We start from the raw sequence: 15,857 nt of genomic DNA, 5'->3' as shown, positions 1-15,857 counted from the left end.
GGCGGGGTCCTTGGGTCCGAACAGCTTCTGGCTCCGGACCGTTAGCGCTGCTGGGAGCGCACCACGCCAGACCGCACTTTCTTTTGTTATTTTTTGTATCACTGTTATGTATTAAATTCAGTTAGCCTTTGTACCGTGCTCTGCTTATTTCATACTGGGTCCTTCAAACGCTGGTCGGTTCTCCGAGCTGCGTCCGACACATAACAGCCACCTTGTTTTAAAAGACCACTTTAACTGTGGTCTGTGAATCCAATCCCTTTTCAAAAGAGCTCCACCATTAACTCCTTTCACAACATACAAGATCAAAGGTTCATTACTGTATGTGTTAAGCTGACAGTTACTTGGTGCCAGTTTAAACCTTGAAAAGCTGCATTTGTACAGTTTTTCAGATATTATGGAAACTGATACTCCTGTATCAAGCTCCATTTTTAACTTCTGACCATTCACATTCAGATATACAAAGTATGTTTTTTGTTTTACCATCTGTTTTCACTTCAGATAAATTCAGATCATTGTTCTTTATACCTATTCTTTGGTTTAACCTGCAAGTCTAAATTCATTTTAACCTGGCCCGTTGGTGCTTTGGCTGACTGTAGATGTCAGTCTGGCACCCTCTTGTGTGCAGATGGGAAGTTGTTGACGTACTCTCGCTGTGTCGTCTCCCTGAGTGTCACCTTTCCTTCCTCTTCTCTCATTGTTGAAGGGATGCCTCCTCTCTGCGGCGTAGCCATCTGCTGACGCAGGTTGGAGCAGCCCCTCCCTTCATGGGCTGTCACACATGGACCCCTCCTGTGTCAAGCTGTCAATCTGGGCAGGTCCTGTCATCTGCTCCACGCCTCCTTCACCTCTGTCCATCCACGTTAGATGATTGGCGTTAAGCTGTCTGACTCCTCCCTTCTTCCTCACTGAAGTTCCTGCTGTTTATGCTTGTGTTTGACACTGTGCATTCATAAAACGACAGTTCTCTGCCATATGTCTTTGACATCTGACACATGGCTGGCTCTGTTTATCTTTTTTAACAACAGCTTTAGCTTTACCGGTTCTCTCTCCAAAATTAATTGCATTTATTGCCAACATTTCAAAAGTCAACCATATTTCATGCGCTTCGGTAAGTGATAAGTCCTTACCTTGAGCAGAAGATAAACATTCTCCTAATTTTTCATTCCTCATACCACAGATGAATCTATCTCTTAAAGCTTCATTCAAAAAGGTTCCAAATTGACACATTGCTGCCAATTTTAACAAACTTGCCAAAAAGTCACTGATTGATTCATCTGTCTTTTGCTTTCTGGTATGGAATGTAAAACATCCGGCAATGTAGTTAGTCGTTGAAACGAAATGTTTCCTTAGTAAGCCAAACAAATCTTTCAACGCACATTCGGCTGGTTTGTGAGGTGCACACAAATCCCACAGCAAACCATGGGTCCGTTGTCCAACCACGGTGAAAAATACTGCCTTTGACTGAGTGCTGTCCATAGCCAACCCATTCGCCAAAAAGAACTGCATCAGCCGCTAGTCATATTCTTCAAAGCTCTCCTGGCTGTCTTCGAATTGAAGCTCCAGCTCCCCACCAAAAAATGTTTGCGGAACCCGCCTCTTTTACAATATGTGAGGCGAGTGCCCCCTGCTGGTCTCTTTCAGACACCACACTAATAATAATTAAGAATATATATTATGGAATTTGCCTTTGTTGTTCATAAGAGGAAACACTCCTGAGAGGTGAGCTCATTTTGAATCACTTGCCATTTAACTGATATTGCACAGGAGATCCCTCACTTGTTATATACTGTACATCACTGGCATGATTACACAGTTGCAGAGGTATACCATATGCTCTTTGATTGTTTGAGTTCTATGTTGTCTTGTCATTAACACTGCCATTGACCATCCCTCTTTTAAATGTCACCTACAGCAATGGTTAGATATTCGCCTTGCCTGGAACACATCTGAGTATTATGGCGTCAGTGTTATTCGTGTCCCATACAACACTGTCTGGTTGCCAGACATTGTCCTGGAAAATAAGTGAGTCAGTATTACAGTGAAATACTTCCTTAGTTCTCAGTTTGCAGTATGTTTTTTTTTATTTTTTTTATTTGAGTCTATTCTGATCTTTAAAACTTTGATTTCTACAGTATCGATGGCAAGTTTGACGTGGCTTACTATGCCAATGTGTTGATCAGCAGTAATGGTTGGATGTATTGGCTGCCTCCTGCTATTTATCGTAGCACTTGTGCCATTGAGATTACCTACTTCCCTTTTGATTATCAAAACTGCACATTAGCATTCAGGTAAGGCACAATAATACAGGTTTTTTTTTTTTCAAAAATGCATTTCACAAAATTGTTGACTGTGTTAGAACTGTTATATTCTGTCTTCCTTTGAGTAGATCACAGACATATAGTGCCAACGAAGTGGACCTCATCTTGGCTGTTGGAGAAACTGGAGAGACTATTGAGTGGGTGGATATTGACCCTGAGGCTTTCACAGGTACAACACACACACACACACACACACACACACACACACACACACACACACACACACACACACACACACACACATACATACAGCAAATGCTCAACTGTCCACTGCTATAAAAACCCATACACTTCATCTGAAGCTTAGTCTCTTGTCACCTCAGAGAATGGTGAGTGGGCCATCATCCATCGTCCAGCCAGGAAGATGATCAACACAAGATATACTCCAGATGATCTGGAGTATCAGGAGATCATGTTTAATCTGATCATCCAGAGGAAACCCCTCTTCTATATTATCAACATCATCCTGCCATGCTCCCTCATCTCCTCATTGGTTGTACTGGCCTACTTCCTCCCTGCTAAAGGTTTGTCAGGAAATCGCATTGTCCCATAAGGCCTATACATGTGTCAATTATGGCCACACTTTGTGAGTTTTTATATTTCCTTGAATTAATTGTTCCCAATAACATGAAGGTGCAGTGGTTACCACAGAATATACTGCATGTGGGTACAATTGGTTCTATTAATATAGCAGTGAGTAGTTAAAGGCCATGTGAGGAACACTGCTGAAGGTGGTTGAAAACAGCAGAGCTCAAGGGGCTTTGGGACTTCAGTTTACAGACCACCAAGCAAGTGCTGGCCAAACTATGAGTGGTGGTTGACAAGATAAAGGCCACAGTGGTGCTTGTGGTAATAGGAGTTCTCAGGGCTATGACCCCAAAACTGAGAGAATGACTCCAGCAGATTCCACGTGCAACATCTGAGGTTTCTCATCGCTCCACCACCCCACTGCCACCGGTTGGTCCCTGTCTGTCGCCGGGGATGGGCTCAGCCCTCTGCTTCCTCCATCAGCAGAATTCAAGGTCATCTTGGCTCATCCCACTACCCCGACTGGGACTGAGGCCAAACCAAATTTCTAAATCTGTACTCACATATATAATAAATAATTTTCTTCAACCGGTTGAGTCTTCTGATAGAATTGCCCTGGTAAGGTCAACCGTTATTTGGGTGAAGGTCAAGGTTCCTGTGATTGAATGTCAGCTTGTTATAGCCCTTACTGTCTTCATGCTTAAGGGTATTACCTAGTAACTGGTAAATCAGTAGAATTTATGTTGCAATGATGCAAACCAGTATTTACTGTGCACCGTACCCTGGGTTTTTGGTCAGCGAATTTCAGATGGGTTGGCAAACAACTAATTCAGGCATTTGTGAACCTGTAAATTGTACACAATGAGACATCTACCTCAAAGAGTACTTTTTTTTCAAGAGTACTCTTGCTTGCCTCTGCTGGTGGTTGGCTCTCACTGCGGTATTGTATCACTTCCTGTTCCGGAGCACAGCGGTGTTTTGCTGTATCTGTTAGCTGTTTAATCTGCGCAGTTAGATTGATCTAGTTATCTAGATTACGATTTGTTTCCCAGTGTAATCTTTACGTGCCTTAACTAAAGCACTCCTTCTGCTGAATCACCTCTAAATTATTTACACATTATTCACTTTGCGTGTTTTTAGGAATCCGCTAGCTTAGCGTAGCTACTAGCTCTTAGCTGATTTAGCATGGCGGCTTCTCCTGTCTCTCCCGCACTTTTCTGCTCTGGGTGTGAAATGTTTAGTTATTCCTCGGCCTCCTTTAGCAGTAACGGTACTTGTAATAAGTGTAGCTTATTCGTAGCTTTGGAGGCCAGGCTGGGCGAATTGGAGACTCGGCTCCGCACCGTGGAAAATTCTACAGCTAGCCAGGCCCCTGTAGTCGGTGCGGACCAAGGTAGCTTAGCCGCCGTTAGTTACCCCCTGGCAGATCCCGAGCAGCCGGGAAAGCAGGCCGACTGGGTGACTGTGAGGAGGAAGCGTAGCCCTAAACAGAAGCCCCGTGTACACCGCCAACCCGTTCACATCTCTAACCGTTTTTCCCCACTCGACGACACACCCGCCGAGGATCAAACTCTGGTTATTGGCGACTCTGTTTTGAGAAATGTGAAGTTAGCGACACCAGCAACCATAGTCAATTGTCTTCCGGGGGCCAGAGCAGGCGACATTGAAGGAAATTTGAAACTGCTGGCTAAGGCTAAGCGTAAATTTGGTAAGATTGTAATTCACGTCGCAGTAATGACACCCGGTTACGCCAATCGGAGGTCACTAAAATTAACATTGAATCGGTGTGTAACTTTGCAAAAACAATGTCAGACTCTATAGTTTTCTCTGGGCCCCTCCCCAATCGGACCGGGAGTGACATGTTTAGCCGCATGTTCTCCTTGAATTGCTGGCTGTCTGAGTGGTGTCCAAAAAATGAGGTGGGCTTCATAGATAATTGGCAAAGCTTCTGGGGAAAACCTGGTCTTGTTAGGAGAGACGGCATCCATCCCACTTTGGATGGAGCAGCTCTCATTTCTAGAAATCTGGCCAATTTTCTTAAATCCTCCAAACCGTGACTATCCAGGGTTGGGACCAGGAAGCAGAGTTGTAGTCTTACACACCTCTCTGCAGCTTCTCTCCCCCTGCCATCCCCTCATTACCCCATCCCCGTAGAGACGGTGCCTGCTCCCAGACTACCAATAACCAGCAAAAATCTATTTAAGCATAAAAATTCAAAAAGAAAAAATAATATAGCACCTTCAACTGCACCACAGACTAAAACAGTTAAATGTGGTCTATTAAACATTAGGTCTCTCTCTTCTGGGTCCCTGTTGGTAAATGATATAATAATTGATCAACATATTGATTTATTCTGCCTTACAGAAACCTGGTTACAGCAGGATGAATATGTTAGTTTAAATGAGTCAACACCCCCGAGTCACACTAACTGTCAGAATGCTCGTAGCACGGGCCGGGGCGGAGGATTAGCAGAAATCTTCCATTCCAGCTTATTAATTAATCAAAAACCCAGACAGAGCTTTAATTCATTTGAAAGCTTGACTCTTAGTCTTGTCCATCCAAATTGGAAGTCCCAAAAACCAGTTTTATTTGTTATTATCTATCGTCCACCTGGTCGTTACTGTGAGTTTCTCTGTGAATTTTCAGACCTTTTGTCTGACTTAGTGCTTAGCTCAGATAAGATAATTATAGTGGGCGATTTTAACATCCACACAGATGCTGAGAATGACAGCCTCAACACTGCATTTAATCTATTATTAGACTCTATTGGCTTTGCTCAAAAAGTAAATGAGTCCACCCACCACTTTAATCATATCTTAGATCTTGTTCTGACTTATGGTATGGAAATAGAAGACTTAACAGTATTCCCTGAAAACTCCCTTCTGTCTGATCATTTCTTAATAACATTTACATTTACTCTGATGGACTACCCAGCAGTGGGGAATAAGTTTCATTACACTAGAAGTCTTTCAGAAAGCGCTGTAACTAGGTTTAAGGATATGATTCCTTCTTTATGTTCTCTAATGCCATATACCAACACAGTGCAGAGTAGCTACCTAAACTCTGTAAGTGAGATAGAGTATCTCGTCAGTAGTTTTACATTCTCATTGAAGACAACTTTGGATGCTGTAGCTCCTCTGAAAAAGAGAGCTTTAAATCAGAAGTGCCTGACTCCGTGGTATAACTCACAAACTTGTAGCTTAAAGCAGATAACCCGTAAGTTGGAGAGGAAATGGCGTCTCACTAATTTAGAAGATCTTCACTTAGCCTGGAAAAAGAGTCTGTTGCTCTATAAAAAAAGCCTTCCGTAAAGCTAGGACATCTTTCTACTCATCACTAATTGAAGAAAATAAGAACAACCCCAGGTTTCTTTTCAGCACTGTAGCCAGGCTGACAAAGAGTCAGAGCTCTATTGAGCTGAGTATTCCATTAACTTTAACTAGTAATGACTTCATGACTTTCTTTGCTAACAAAATTTTAACTATTAGAGAAAAAATTACTCATAACCATCCCAAAGACGTATCGTTATCTTTGGCTGCTTTCAGTGATGCCGGTATTTGGTTAGACTCTTTCTCTCCGATTGTTCTGTCTGAGTTATTTTCATTAGTTACTTCATCCAAACCATCAACATGTTTATTAGACCCCATTCCTACCAGGCTGCTCAAGGAAGCCCTACCATTATTTAATGCTTCGATCTTAAATATGATCAATCTATCTTTGTTAGTTGGCTATGTACCACAGGCTTTTAAGGTGGCAGTAATTAAACCATTACTTAAAAAGCCATCACTTGACCCAGCTATCTTAGCTAATTATAGGCCAATCTCCAACCTTCCTTTTCTCTCAAAAATTCTTGAAAGGGTAGTTGTAAAACAGCTAACTGATCATCTGCAGAGGAATGGTCTATTTGAAGAGTTTCAGTCAGGTTTTAGAATTCATCATAGTACAGAAACAGCATTAGTGAAGGTTACAAATGATCTTCTTATGGCCTCGGACAGTGGACTCATCTCTGTGCTTGTTCTGTTAGACCTCAGTGCTGCTTTTGATACTGTTGACCATAACATTTTATTACAGAGATTAGAGCATGCCATAGGTATTAAAGGCACTGCGCTGCGGTGGTTTGAATCATATTTGTCTAATAGATTACAATTTGTTCATGTAAATGGGGAATCTTCTTCACAGACTAAAGTTAATTATGGAGTTCCACAAGGTTCTGTGCTAGGACCAATTTTATTCACTTTATACATGCTTCCCTTAGGCAGTATTATTAGACGGTATTGCTTAAATTTTCATTGTTACGCAGATGATACCCAGCTTTATCTATCCATGAAGCCAGAGGACACACACCAATTAGCTAAACTGCAGGATTGTCTTACAGACATAAAGACATGGATGACCTCTAATTTCCTGCTTTTAAACTCAGATAAAACTGACGTTATTGTACTTGGCCCCACAAATCTTAGAAACATGGTGTCTAACCAGATCCTTACTCTGGATGGCATTACCCTGACCTCTAGTAATACTGTGAGAAATCTTGGAGTCATTTTTGATCAGGATATGTCATTCAAAGCGCATATTAAACAAATATGTAGGACTGCTTTTTTGCATTTACGCAATATCTCTAAAATCAGAAAGGTCTTGTCTCAGAGTGATGCTGAAAAACTAATTCATGCATTTATTTCCTCTAGGCTGGACTATTGTAATTCATTATTATCAGGTTGCCCTAAAAGTTCCCTAAAAAGCCTTCAGTTAATTCAAAATGCTGCAGCTAGAGTACTGACAGGGACTAGAAGGAGAGAGCATATCTCACCCATATTGGCCTCTCTTCATTGGCTTCCTGTTAATTCTAGAATAGAATTTAAAATTCTTCTTCTTACTTATAAGGTTTTGGTCCCATTATAAGGTAATCAGGTCCCATCTTATCTTAGGGACCTCGTAGTACCATATCACCCCAATAGAGTGCTTCGCTCTCAGACTGCAGGCTTACTTGTAGTTCCTAGGGTTTGTAAGAGTAGAATGGGAGGCAGAGCCTTCAGCTTTCAGGCTCCTCTCCTGTGGAACCAGCTCCCAATTCAGATCAGGGAGACAGACACCCTCTCTACTTTTAAGATCAGGCTTAAAACTTTCCTTTTTGCTAAAGCTTATAGTTAGGGCTGGATCAGGTGACCCTGAACCATCCCTTAGTTATGCTGCTATAGACGTAGACTGCTGGGGGGTTCCCATGATGCATTGTTTCTTTCTCTTTTTGCTCTGTATGCACCACTCTGCATTTAATCATTAGTGATCGATCTCTGCTCCCCTCCACAGCATGTCTTTTTCCTGGTTCTCTCCCTCAGCCCCAACCAGTCCCAGCAGAAGACTGCCGCTCCCTGAGCCTGGTTCTGCTGGAGGTTTTTTCCTGTTAAAAGGGAGTTTTTCCTTCCCACTGTAGCCAAGTGCTTGCTCACAGGGGGTCGTTTTGACCGTTGGGGTTTTACATAATTATTGTATGGCCTTGCCTTACAATATAAAGCGCCTTGGGGCAACTGTTTGTAGTGATTTGGCGCTATATAAAAAATTGATTGATTGATTGATTGATTGATTGATTGATTGATTGATTGATACAAAAATTAAAGCTGTTAAGATAGTACAGTTTTTATTCACAAAGCTATTGATATATCCTAGGCCCTACAGTGTAATGGTCTACTTTTACTATTGCATTGGTTTTGCTCAGCAAATATCTTTCACTGTATGCTGTAATCGGTGGTGGGCATAGTTCCGCTAATCCACTAACCGCTAATTATCGAAGCTAATGTTTTCATTATTGGATTAGCATTTCAGCTAACTTTGAAAACCATCATCGGACCAATTATCTTCCGATAAGTTTTGGTCCGATAATTTTTAGATCGCTAATATGTTTTTGTCGGTGAAGTGAATAAATCTTAATCACTTAAAAACATTTGTTAACTCTGATATCAAAGATTTTAGCACTTACCTGTTTAATGTTTTGTAGCAGATAAACAGCCTATTCTCTGTAAACAGAGGAGAGGTGGTTTCAGGAGAAACCACTGTATCCTCTGCAGTCAGAGGAAAAATGAACACAAGACAATTGCTTTTGACACCATACTAACTCACCGGCAATATCACCCAAGTCATCCAGAGGCATACAGTTTTAACTTATGGTTAAAATTTTAACCAAACTAATTTCGGACATGTTATTTAAATTAACGTCACTTCTGAAGTTTTATAAAGTGAAAACACCAGCTATATGTTTTAGTTTCAACTCTCTGGGGTCCGAGGGCATTTTTTGGACAGTTCACTCACCTGGCATAAATGTTTTATTATTGCTGTTAACAGCTCTCCGTGCAGCCCACAATCAAGTTTTATGTCTCTTTTTTTTTTCAGGACAACCTGTACCTTCAGAATATATATACTATAGTTGTGTTTTATAAGTGTAATAAAGGTTTACAGTCAGAATTAAGAAAGGAAAAAGTAAAGCGAAAAATAATTTTCCACACACATTTATTCAAAACACATAGTAAACTATAATAAACAACTGTTTTGACACTTTATAAAGACTGTACAACAAAAAGGTTCAAACAATAAACACAAATGCACATTTTGAACAATATATACAAAATAGTCTATGCGTTTTGTTTGTCTTCATCTCAAAGCAATTTCTGTCTGCTATTACACAAAGGTCACATCACAAACTTTTTGGAGTGTTCTGTCCTGCTCTGAAAGCAGCTTTGTCACTTTGTCCCAGTTACACTTTGAGGAGGGGCCCCTCACCCCATTGATATGGTAAACAGTGCTTTACGCTGGAGCGAGACAGCTTGCCACAGGCTTATTCAATAGCATTCACAGGTAATGAGGAGTGGAGCATCTCTAAAACTCATACACTCTGTGTTTGAGCACGTGAGATTGTCATCAGAGGCCCTCCGTCTGCTCACTTTCACTGATCGCCGTGCGTAAAAACAATCTTTGGTTTATCACGTGAGGTAAATCTGCCCTACGATTGGATTTTGGAAAACCATGTGACGGTGAACCAATTCCGACTGGACACTCACATTGCGCACGTAATCAGACAGCTTCTGTGAGGAGTACAAAGATGGCCAATGACTGGCTTGAAAGTCCGTGGAGTTAACTTTTCAGCAAAAAAGTAAGTTTCTATCTCATATCATTAGAAAGTTATATATAATTTATTAAAGCTTGGTCTCAGCCGTCGTATATGACAGCGTTGGCCCCAGAGGGTTAAAGTATTGCACTAATTTTGAAGGTTTTAGTGTGGACATGATGTGTCCAGGTGCATTATGGGTAATCTCAGTACAGTCACGAAAGGAGAAATGCATTTAAGATGCTCTGTTCAGGCTCCAAACGGACAACAGCATTAAACTCTTTATATATTGTGCGTAAAACTCTCATGAATATATTCGCTGGTTTTACAGATGACGTTATTGTGTTTGTTTTATGTAAAAATGCCAGAAGAAGCTCAGGTTGCTTCTCCATGCAGATTAAACGTAGCACACAGATAATTTTGAATATTTGTTTTGGCAAGTTTTCACGGTCTCTACTGCCATCTACTGGCCAGTAGTGTTCATGGCAGTATTCGTCCTAAGTATTGACATATCCCATAATCCTTTGCGTGACTGACAGTAGTTGCAGCCTCTTGCAGCAGCTAAAGAAATAAAAATGTGCATTTTGGTTGTATAATGTTCATTTGCAATTGTCGTCGTGGATTCTGTTGTTTAAACAGCAGAAACTCTGGCACACAAAAACAAAACAAAACAAAACTGGTGCACAAATGATTATGGGTAAGGGGCTGAGCATCTGGTCGCCACTAGATGGTAGTATTATATGCATTTTGACTCCGGTTATATCAGACGGTTGAAAAATCACAACTTGAGTTTTGGCTTTTGCAATGGCTTTTTTTTTTTTACATACAAGGTCTGTTAGAAAAGTAACGGACCTTTTTATTTTTTGCAAAAACTATATGGATTTGAATCATGTGTGATAGCATCAGCCAAGCTTGAACCTTCGTGCGCATGCTTGAGTTTTTTCACGCCTGTCGGTTGCGTCATTCATCTGTGAGCACGCCTTGTGGGAAGAGTGGTCCAGCCCCCTCATCGGATTTTCATTGTCAGGAAATTGGCTGATTGACTGCTGCTTTGCTTCATCAAAATTTTTTCAGAAAGTGTGAGAGACAGCCAGGTGGAAACACATTTGGAAAATTCAGATGGCTTTCGGTGAAGATCTTATGGGGATCACACAGATTAAGGACAATTACAATTGGATTAAAGACGGCCCACAGTGGCGGATGGCGCGCCGCGCACGGAACGGCGATCGACAGGCTCAAACAACCAGATCATTTCCAAAGTGAAAGCTTTGTTGATCCGGGACGTCGTCTGACTACCAGAGAAATGGCAAGACAGCTGGACATAGCACTTTTTCGGCACATTCCACTGTTACAGGAGTTTTTGTAATGGAAAGAGGAGCGGAGAAATTTACCACGGAGCTGCTCATGGCGCGGGACGAAAGCACCTCTGTGTTGGTTTCACAGGACAAGCCCTAACATGCCCAGATCTTGCACAATTTGGAAGATTCAGACGGCTTTCTGTGGCTTTTCAGTCGTGTGACTAACCGAGAAATTGTGGATGAGCTGGACATGCCATAGCATGTCCTGTGAGGCTTCATCACGGCGTTGCTTTTTGTTCTGTGCCCTGCGCCTCCGTCCCGACGCGCAAATTCCTCCGCACATCTTTTCATGCCGAAAAAGTGCTGATGTCAAACTCTTCTGCCATTTCTATGGTAGTCAGACGACGTCTCGGATCAACAAAGCATTTACTTTGGAAATGAACGGCACATTCTGCTGTTACAGGAGTTTTTGTCATGAAAAGACGTGCGGAGGAATTCGCGCGTCGGGACAGAGGCGCAGGGCACAGAACAAAAAGCAAAGCACAACAAAAAGAAGCACAGCGCCAGTCTCAGCAACTTCTCAGGCAATGAAAATCCGACGAGGGGGCTGGACCACTCCTCCCACAAGGCGTGCTCACAGGCGAATGACGCAACCGACAGGCATGAAAAAACTCACGTATGCGCACAAAGGTTCAAGCTTGGCTGATGCAATCACACATGATTCAAATCCATATAGTTTTTGCAAAAAATAAAAAGGTCCCTTACTTTTCTAACAGACCTCGTATGAATAAAATAGCATATTTTACAAAAGCACATTTATATGTAAATACCAACACACACGTCACGTCACATTACCGTGTTGGTTTTTACATAGAATGAATGAGTCAAAGAATCAGTGTTAGCAGAGGCTCATTTACCCATTATCCCTTTGGCATCTGTCTGTGTTGATTACAAAACTTCAGAATTAGTGCATTATTTGAAATTAAAAGATATGTGTTATATTTTAACTTTGTAGAAACGACAGAATTGACATTAATTAATGGAGTTTTTTTAATCAAAATCATAAGTCAAAACTGCTTTATTTTCCAAGACCTCTGCCTCACGTTGGCACGGCTGTGTCCTGTTCAGTTTTGTGTGTGTGTGTGTGTGTGTTTGTCCTCTCAACTGCTTCACTGCTGTAAAATATGTAGTAAACAGGACCTTCCAGCATAGAGTGGTTTATCAGTTTAGCTTTATACGTAAAAGATAACTTTTCAGTTAGCTGATTAGCTGTTATCGCAGCTAACTTTTTGGTTAGTTGTGCCCACCACTGGCTGTAATGACATCCATCCATTTTTTTTAGACCCGCTTACTCCAGTTAAATGATGGAGATTTTATGAGTTATCATTTATTTAATTAATCATTGCCTGCTTACATGATATTCAATGTAATCAAAAGTAGTCTTGAGTTAAGTTTCTGCTTCTTGTGAAATGAACTGTATCAACTGTTATCTGTGTGATGTGGGAGTGAAACCAGCCACAAGACTGAAAGAATATGTCTTAGCTGACTTGTTAAAGGATTCTACATTTATTACTGTCTGAATATTATTTTATACTTCATTTACTCATTTAATCATAATAATTATGTACCCATTCATATATGCTGCATTTAAGCTAAATGATTGCTCAGCCACAGTGATGAACTAAAGGTTGTTTCAGGACTCTGTTGACATCGAAACTTAACTGCTTACTCCCTTCTTTCGGTGAAAGAAACGAGCATGTTTCACAGGAAACCGTAACTCACAAGCAACCGTTCACCCCTCCCTTCCCCAAACACAATGTACCCTGATGCTACGTTGTATTGTTTATGATTTTTTTTCTTTTCTAATAAAAGAGCAAGCGGCGGAGAGGAGCAGGAGAAGCAAGGTTGGTCTTAGGTTTGTACGCTCTCTCCGAAGCTTCTCCCCTTTGCGCAAAGCTCACAAAAGAGATCTCTGTCTAATGTTGTCTCTTTTATGTGATTGTGCTTTGAGAAACTGTGTTTTGCAGGATACGATCTCAGGCACAGTTTAAGTGCCAGGTCCAGTTAGGGCGACGGACCTGACATTAAGGGTCACGGGAGTGCTGTAGCCTATCTCAGCCGTCACAGGGCATAAGGCAGGGTACACCCTGAACAGGACGCCAGTCTGTCACAGGGCCACATAGAGACTTCAGACTTCAGACACCTTTATTGATCCCATAAAAGGGCAATTACGTTTACACTCCAATTACCTCAGACAAGATACAGTAATTAATCCACAATTATTACTTGTTTACCGTAATAATGGCACACATCAAAATTAAAGACAACACATATACATTTGACACTGTTTATGTGCACTGAACTTGAAGTAGTCCGTCTTCCAAATTGAGGCAAAGTGGGTGAAGGCCGCAGCAGGAGGGGCCCGCGCCGCCCAGCCTGGGGGTTGAAGGCTGCAGCAGTAAAAAACCGCGCTGCCTTCGAGATGGCAAGGAGGAAGCCAGGGTGGGGGGAGTGGGGAGAGACGGGGGGGGGGTAGTAGGGATGGAGGGAGGCAGACATGTGTCGTGTGCAGATGAGTTAAATTCCTGTCAATTTCTGTCCGTGTGTGTGTAAAGTCTGACAGTTTCTGTCCGTGTGTGTGTGTAAAGTCTGATGTTGCTAGGCAACGGTAGGGAGGGGTAGATGAGAAGGGGGGGGGGGACGAATTCCTTCACCAAGGCTGTAGATCTTTCTGGGGGAAGAGCAGGGAATTTGGCCTTCAGGAGCCGATAAGGCTGCCATGTTGATGTTTGGCGGAGAGATACAGAATTCTATTTACTGCACCCCTGACCTTCGAGAGTCCAAATTTATGAAGAATATTCTCTGGTCCTCAGCAGTACAATTCCTTTGCAATGCAGTGATTTGCTCCGAGATTGAATCCATTTTGCGTTTGAGTTCAAGAGTTCACGCAGTCTGAGATTACACAGCACTGCCCAACTCATTAATTATGACGGATTGATGAGGGTCCAAAATTCTGGAAGCAGCCATCTTGCTAATATTCCTGTGGGTCAGGGCAGAGCACAAACCAATCAGCACCAAACTTCCCACCATAAAAGCGAATACAAATGAATCCTCAACGTCTTCCACAGAGAGTGGAGCCACATGTCACACCCCATTCTCTCTGCCGTCGAGAGCAAAGCCCGCTGGGTAGGTTCCATCAGGGCACGCAGGGTCCCCAAACCCTGATCTCCTTGTCGAAAACAAATGGTGTCAATGGCGTTGAGAGACCAGCTGATCAATTCCATAGTTAATCCAAATCATAATTTGAAGAATTCACAGTCTGGTATAGCTGGGACTTTTGACATAGAAGCAGACAAACACATTCACACCCACACACACACACCAACAGTCAATTTAAAGTTTCCAATTCACCTAACCCACATTTCTTCGATTGTGGGAGGAAGTCGGAGCACCCGGAGAGAACCCACGCAGCCACAGGGAGAACATGCAAACTCCACATAGATTTGTTTTCTTTTCTTTTTAATAAGTACATCTTTGTTGTCTCCTAAACAGCTGGGGGACAGAAGTTGACTGTGTCCATCTCAGTCCTGCTGGCTCAGACCGTCTTCCTCTTTCTTATTGCTCAGAAGATTCCTGAAACATCGCTTTCTGTTCCCCTCATTGGCAAGTGAGTCTCTATGTGCAGGAGGTTTTTTTCTCTATTTTAAAAAGCTTCCAAATAACATTCTATTGCAGCATTGTGTGTTAAATTTTTGCACATTTTTGCTCATTCTGCTTTCACACCTACCCTGTTTGGTCCATTTCAGTCAGGCAATGGGCTGATATTCAGATAGTTTAGGTTTGTTTGTAGAGGTGTGAAAATGCAACTCTGATGCAGACCAAACAATCAGACTGTGCTCCATTTAATGAGCTGCGATTCAATCCGGTTCCGAGATCCACTTGCGGTGTGAAAGCTATTCAACTGACCAATCATGACACTTCTAATCCACAAGGATTTCCTGCTCACATTTGGATTTTATTGGCTTTGTTTGGTCAACTTTGAAATATTGTAGCAAAGCAAGAAAAAAGTGTAAAATTGTAAGTTTTGTCCAGGAGCAAACTCATTCCAGGTGTGAAAGTTCCCTTTAGTACTTATAAACCCTCTTCTTCTTTAATATCCTCCTCAGGTACCTGATCTTTGTCATGTGTGTGACAACTCTCATAGCCACCAATCAAATTGTGGTGCTCAACTTTTCACTGCGCAGTCCCAGCACTCACATCATGTCCAAGACCGTCAAACGTGTGCGTTTTCCAACACAGCTCAGTTAAATATGTCTATTCTTGAAAATTTATTTCGGTAATCTGACCATCATTAACTTTTTTCTTTTCTTGATTCACCCAGGTGTTCCTGGAGATAGTGCCTCGCCTCCTGGGCATGTCCCCCCTGGTGGATGAAGGTGAAATGACAGCAGAGGTAAATGGCGTGAAGGAGCGCCGGCGTAGTTCTTTTGGCTTGATGCAGAGAGCCGAAGAGTACGTGCTGAAACAACCACGTAGTGAAATGTTGTTTGACAAACAACGGGAGAGGCACGGGCTCACGCGATCCATTGGTAAGAAGTATTGCTCTACTAGCATCAGTAC

General features: G+C 42.1%; 1 protein-coding gene across 2 annotated transcripts in view; it reads left to right on the top strand.

Moving 5' to 3' along the window:
* Window positions 1-15,857, top strand: part of chrne (cholinergic receptor, nicotinic, epsilon) — a 61,876-nt gene that overhangs the window by 39,274 nt on the left and 6,745 nt on the right. Inside the window, exons 4-10 of one of the 2 annotated variants that reach the window (XM_034178637.1) lie at window positions 1,913-2,022; window positions 2,133-2,288; window positions 2,387-2,487; window positions 2,642-2,842; window positions 14,790-14,904; window positions 15,404-15,518; window positions 15,619-15,826. In XM_034178637.1, coding sequence (XP_034034528.1) covers window positions 1,913-2,022; window positions 2,133-2,288; window positions 2,387-2,487; window positions 2,642-2,842; window positions 14,790-14,904; window positions 15,404-15,518; window positions 15,619-15,826 — 1,006 coding nt within the window. Of the gene's footprint in view, window positions 1-1,912; window positions 2,027-2,132; window positions 2,289-2,386; window positions 2,488-2,641; window positions 2,843-14,789; window positions 14,905-15,403; window positions 15,519-15,618; window positions 15,827-15,857 lie in introns of both variants that reach the window. The other variant, XM_034178638.1, reaches the window with a different exon arrangement.

Source organism: Thalassophryne amazonica, chromosome 9, assembly GCF_902500255.1.
Source record: "Thalassophryne amazonica chromosome 9, fThaAma1.1, whole genome shotgun sequence".
Lineage (NCBI taxonomy): Eukaryota > Metazoa > Chordata > Actinopteri > Batrachoidiformes > Batrachoididae > Thalassophryne > Thalassophryne amazonica.
This window is presented reverse-complemented; position numbering and strand designations above follow the sequence as displayed.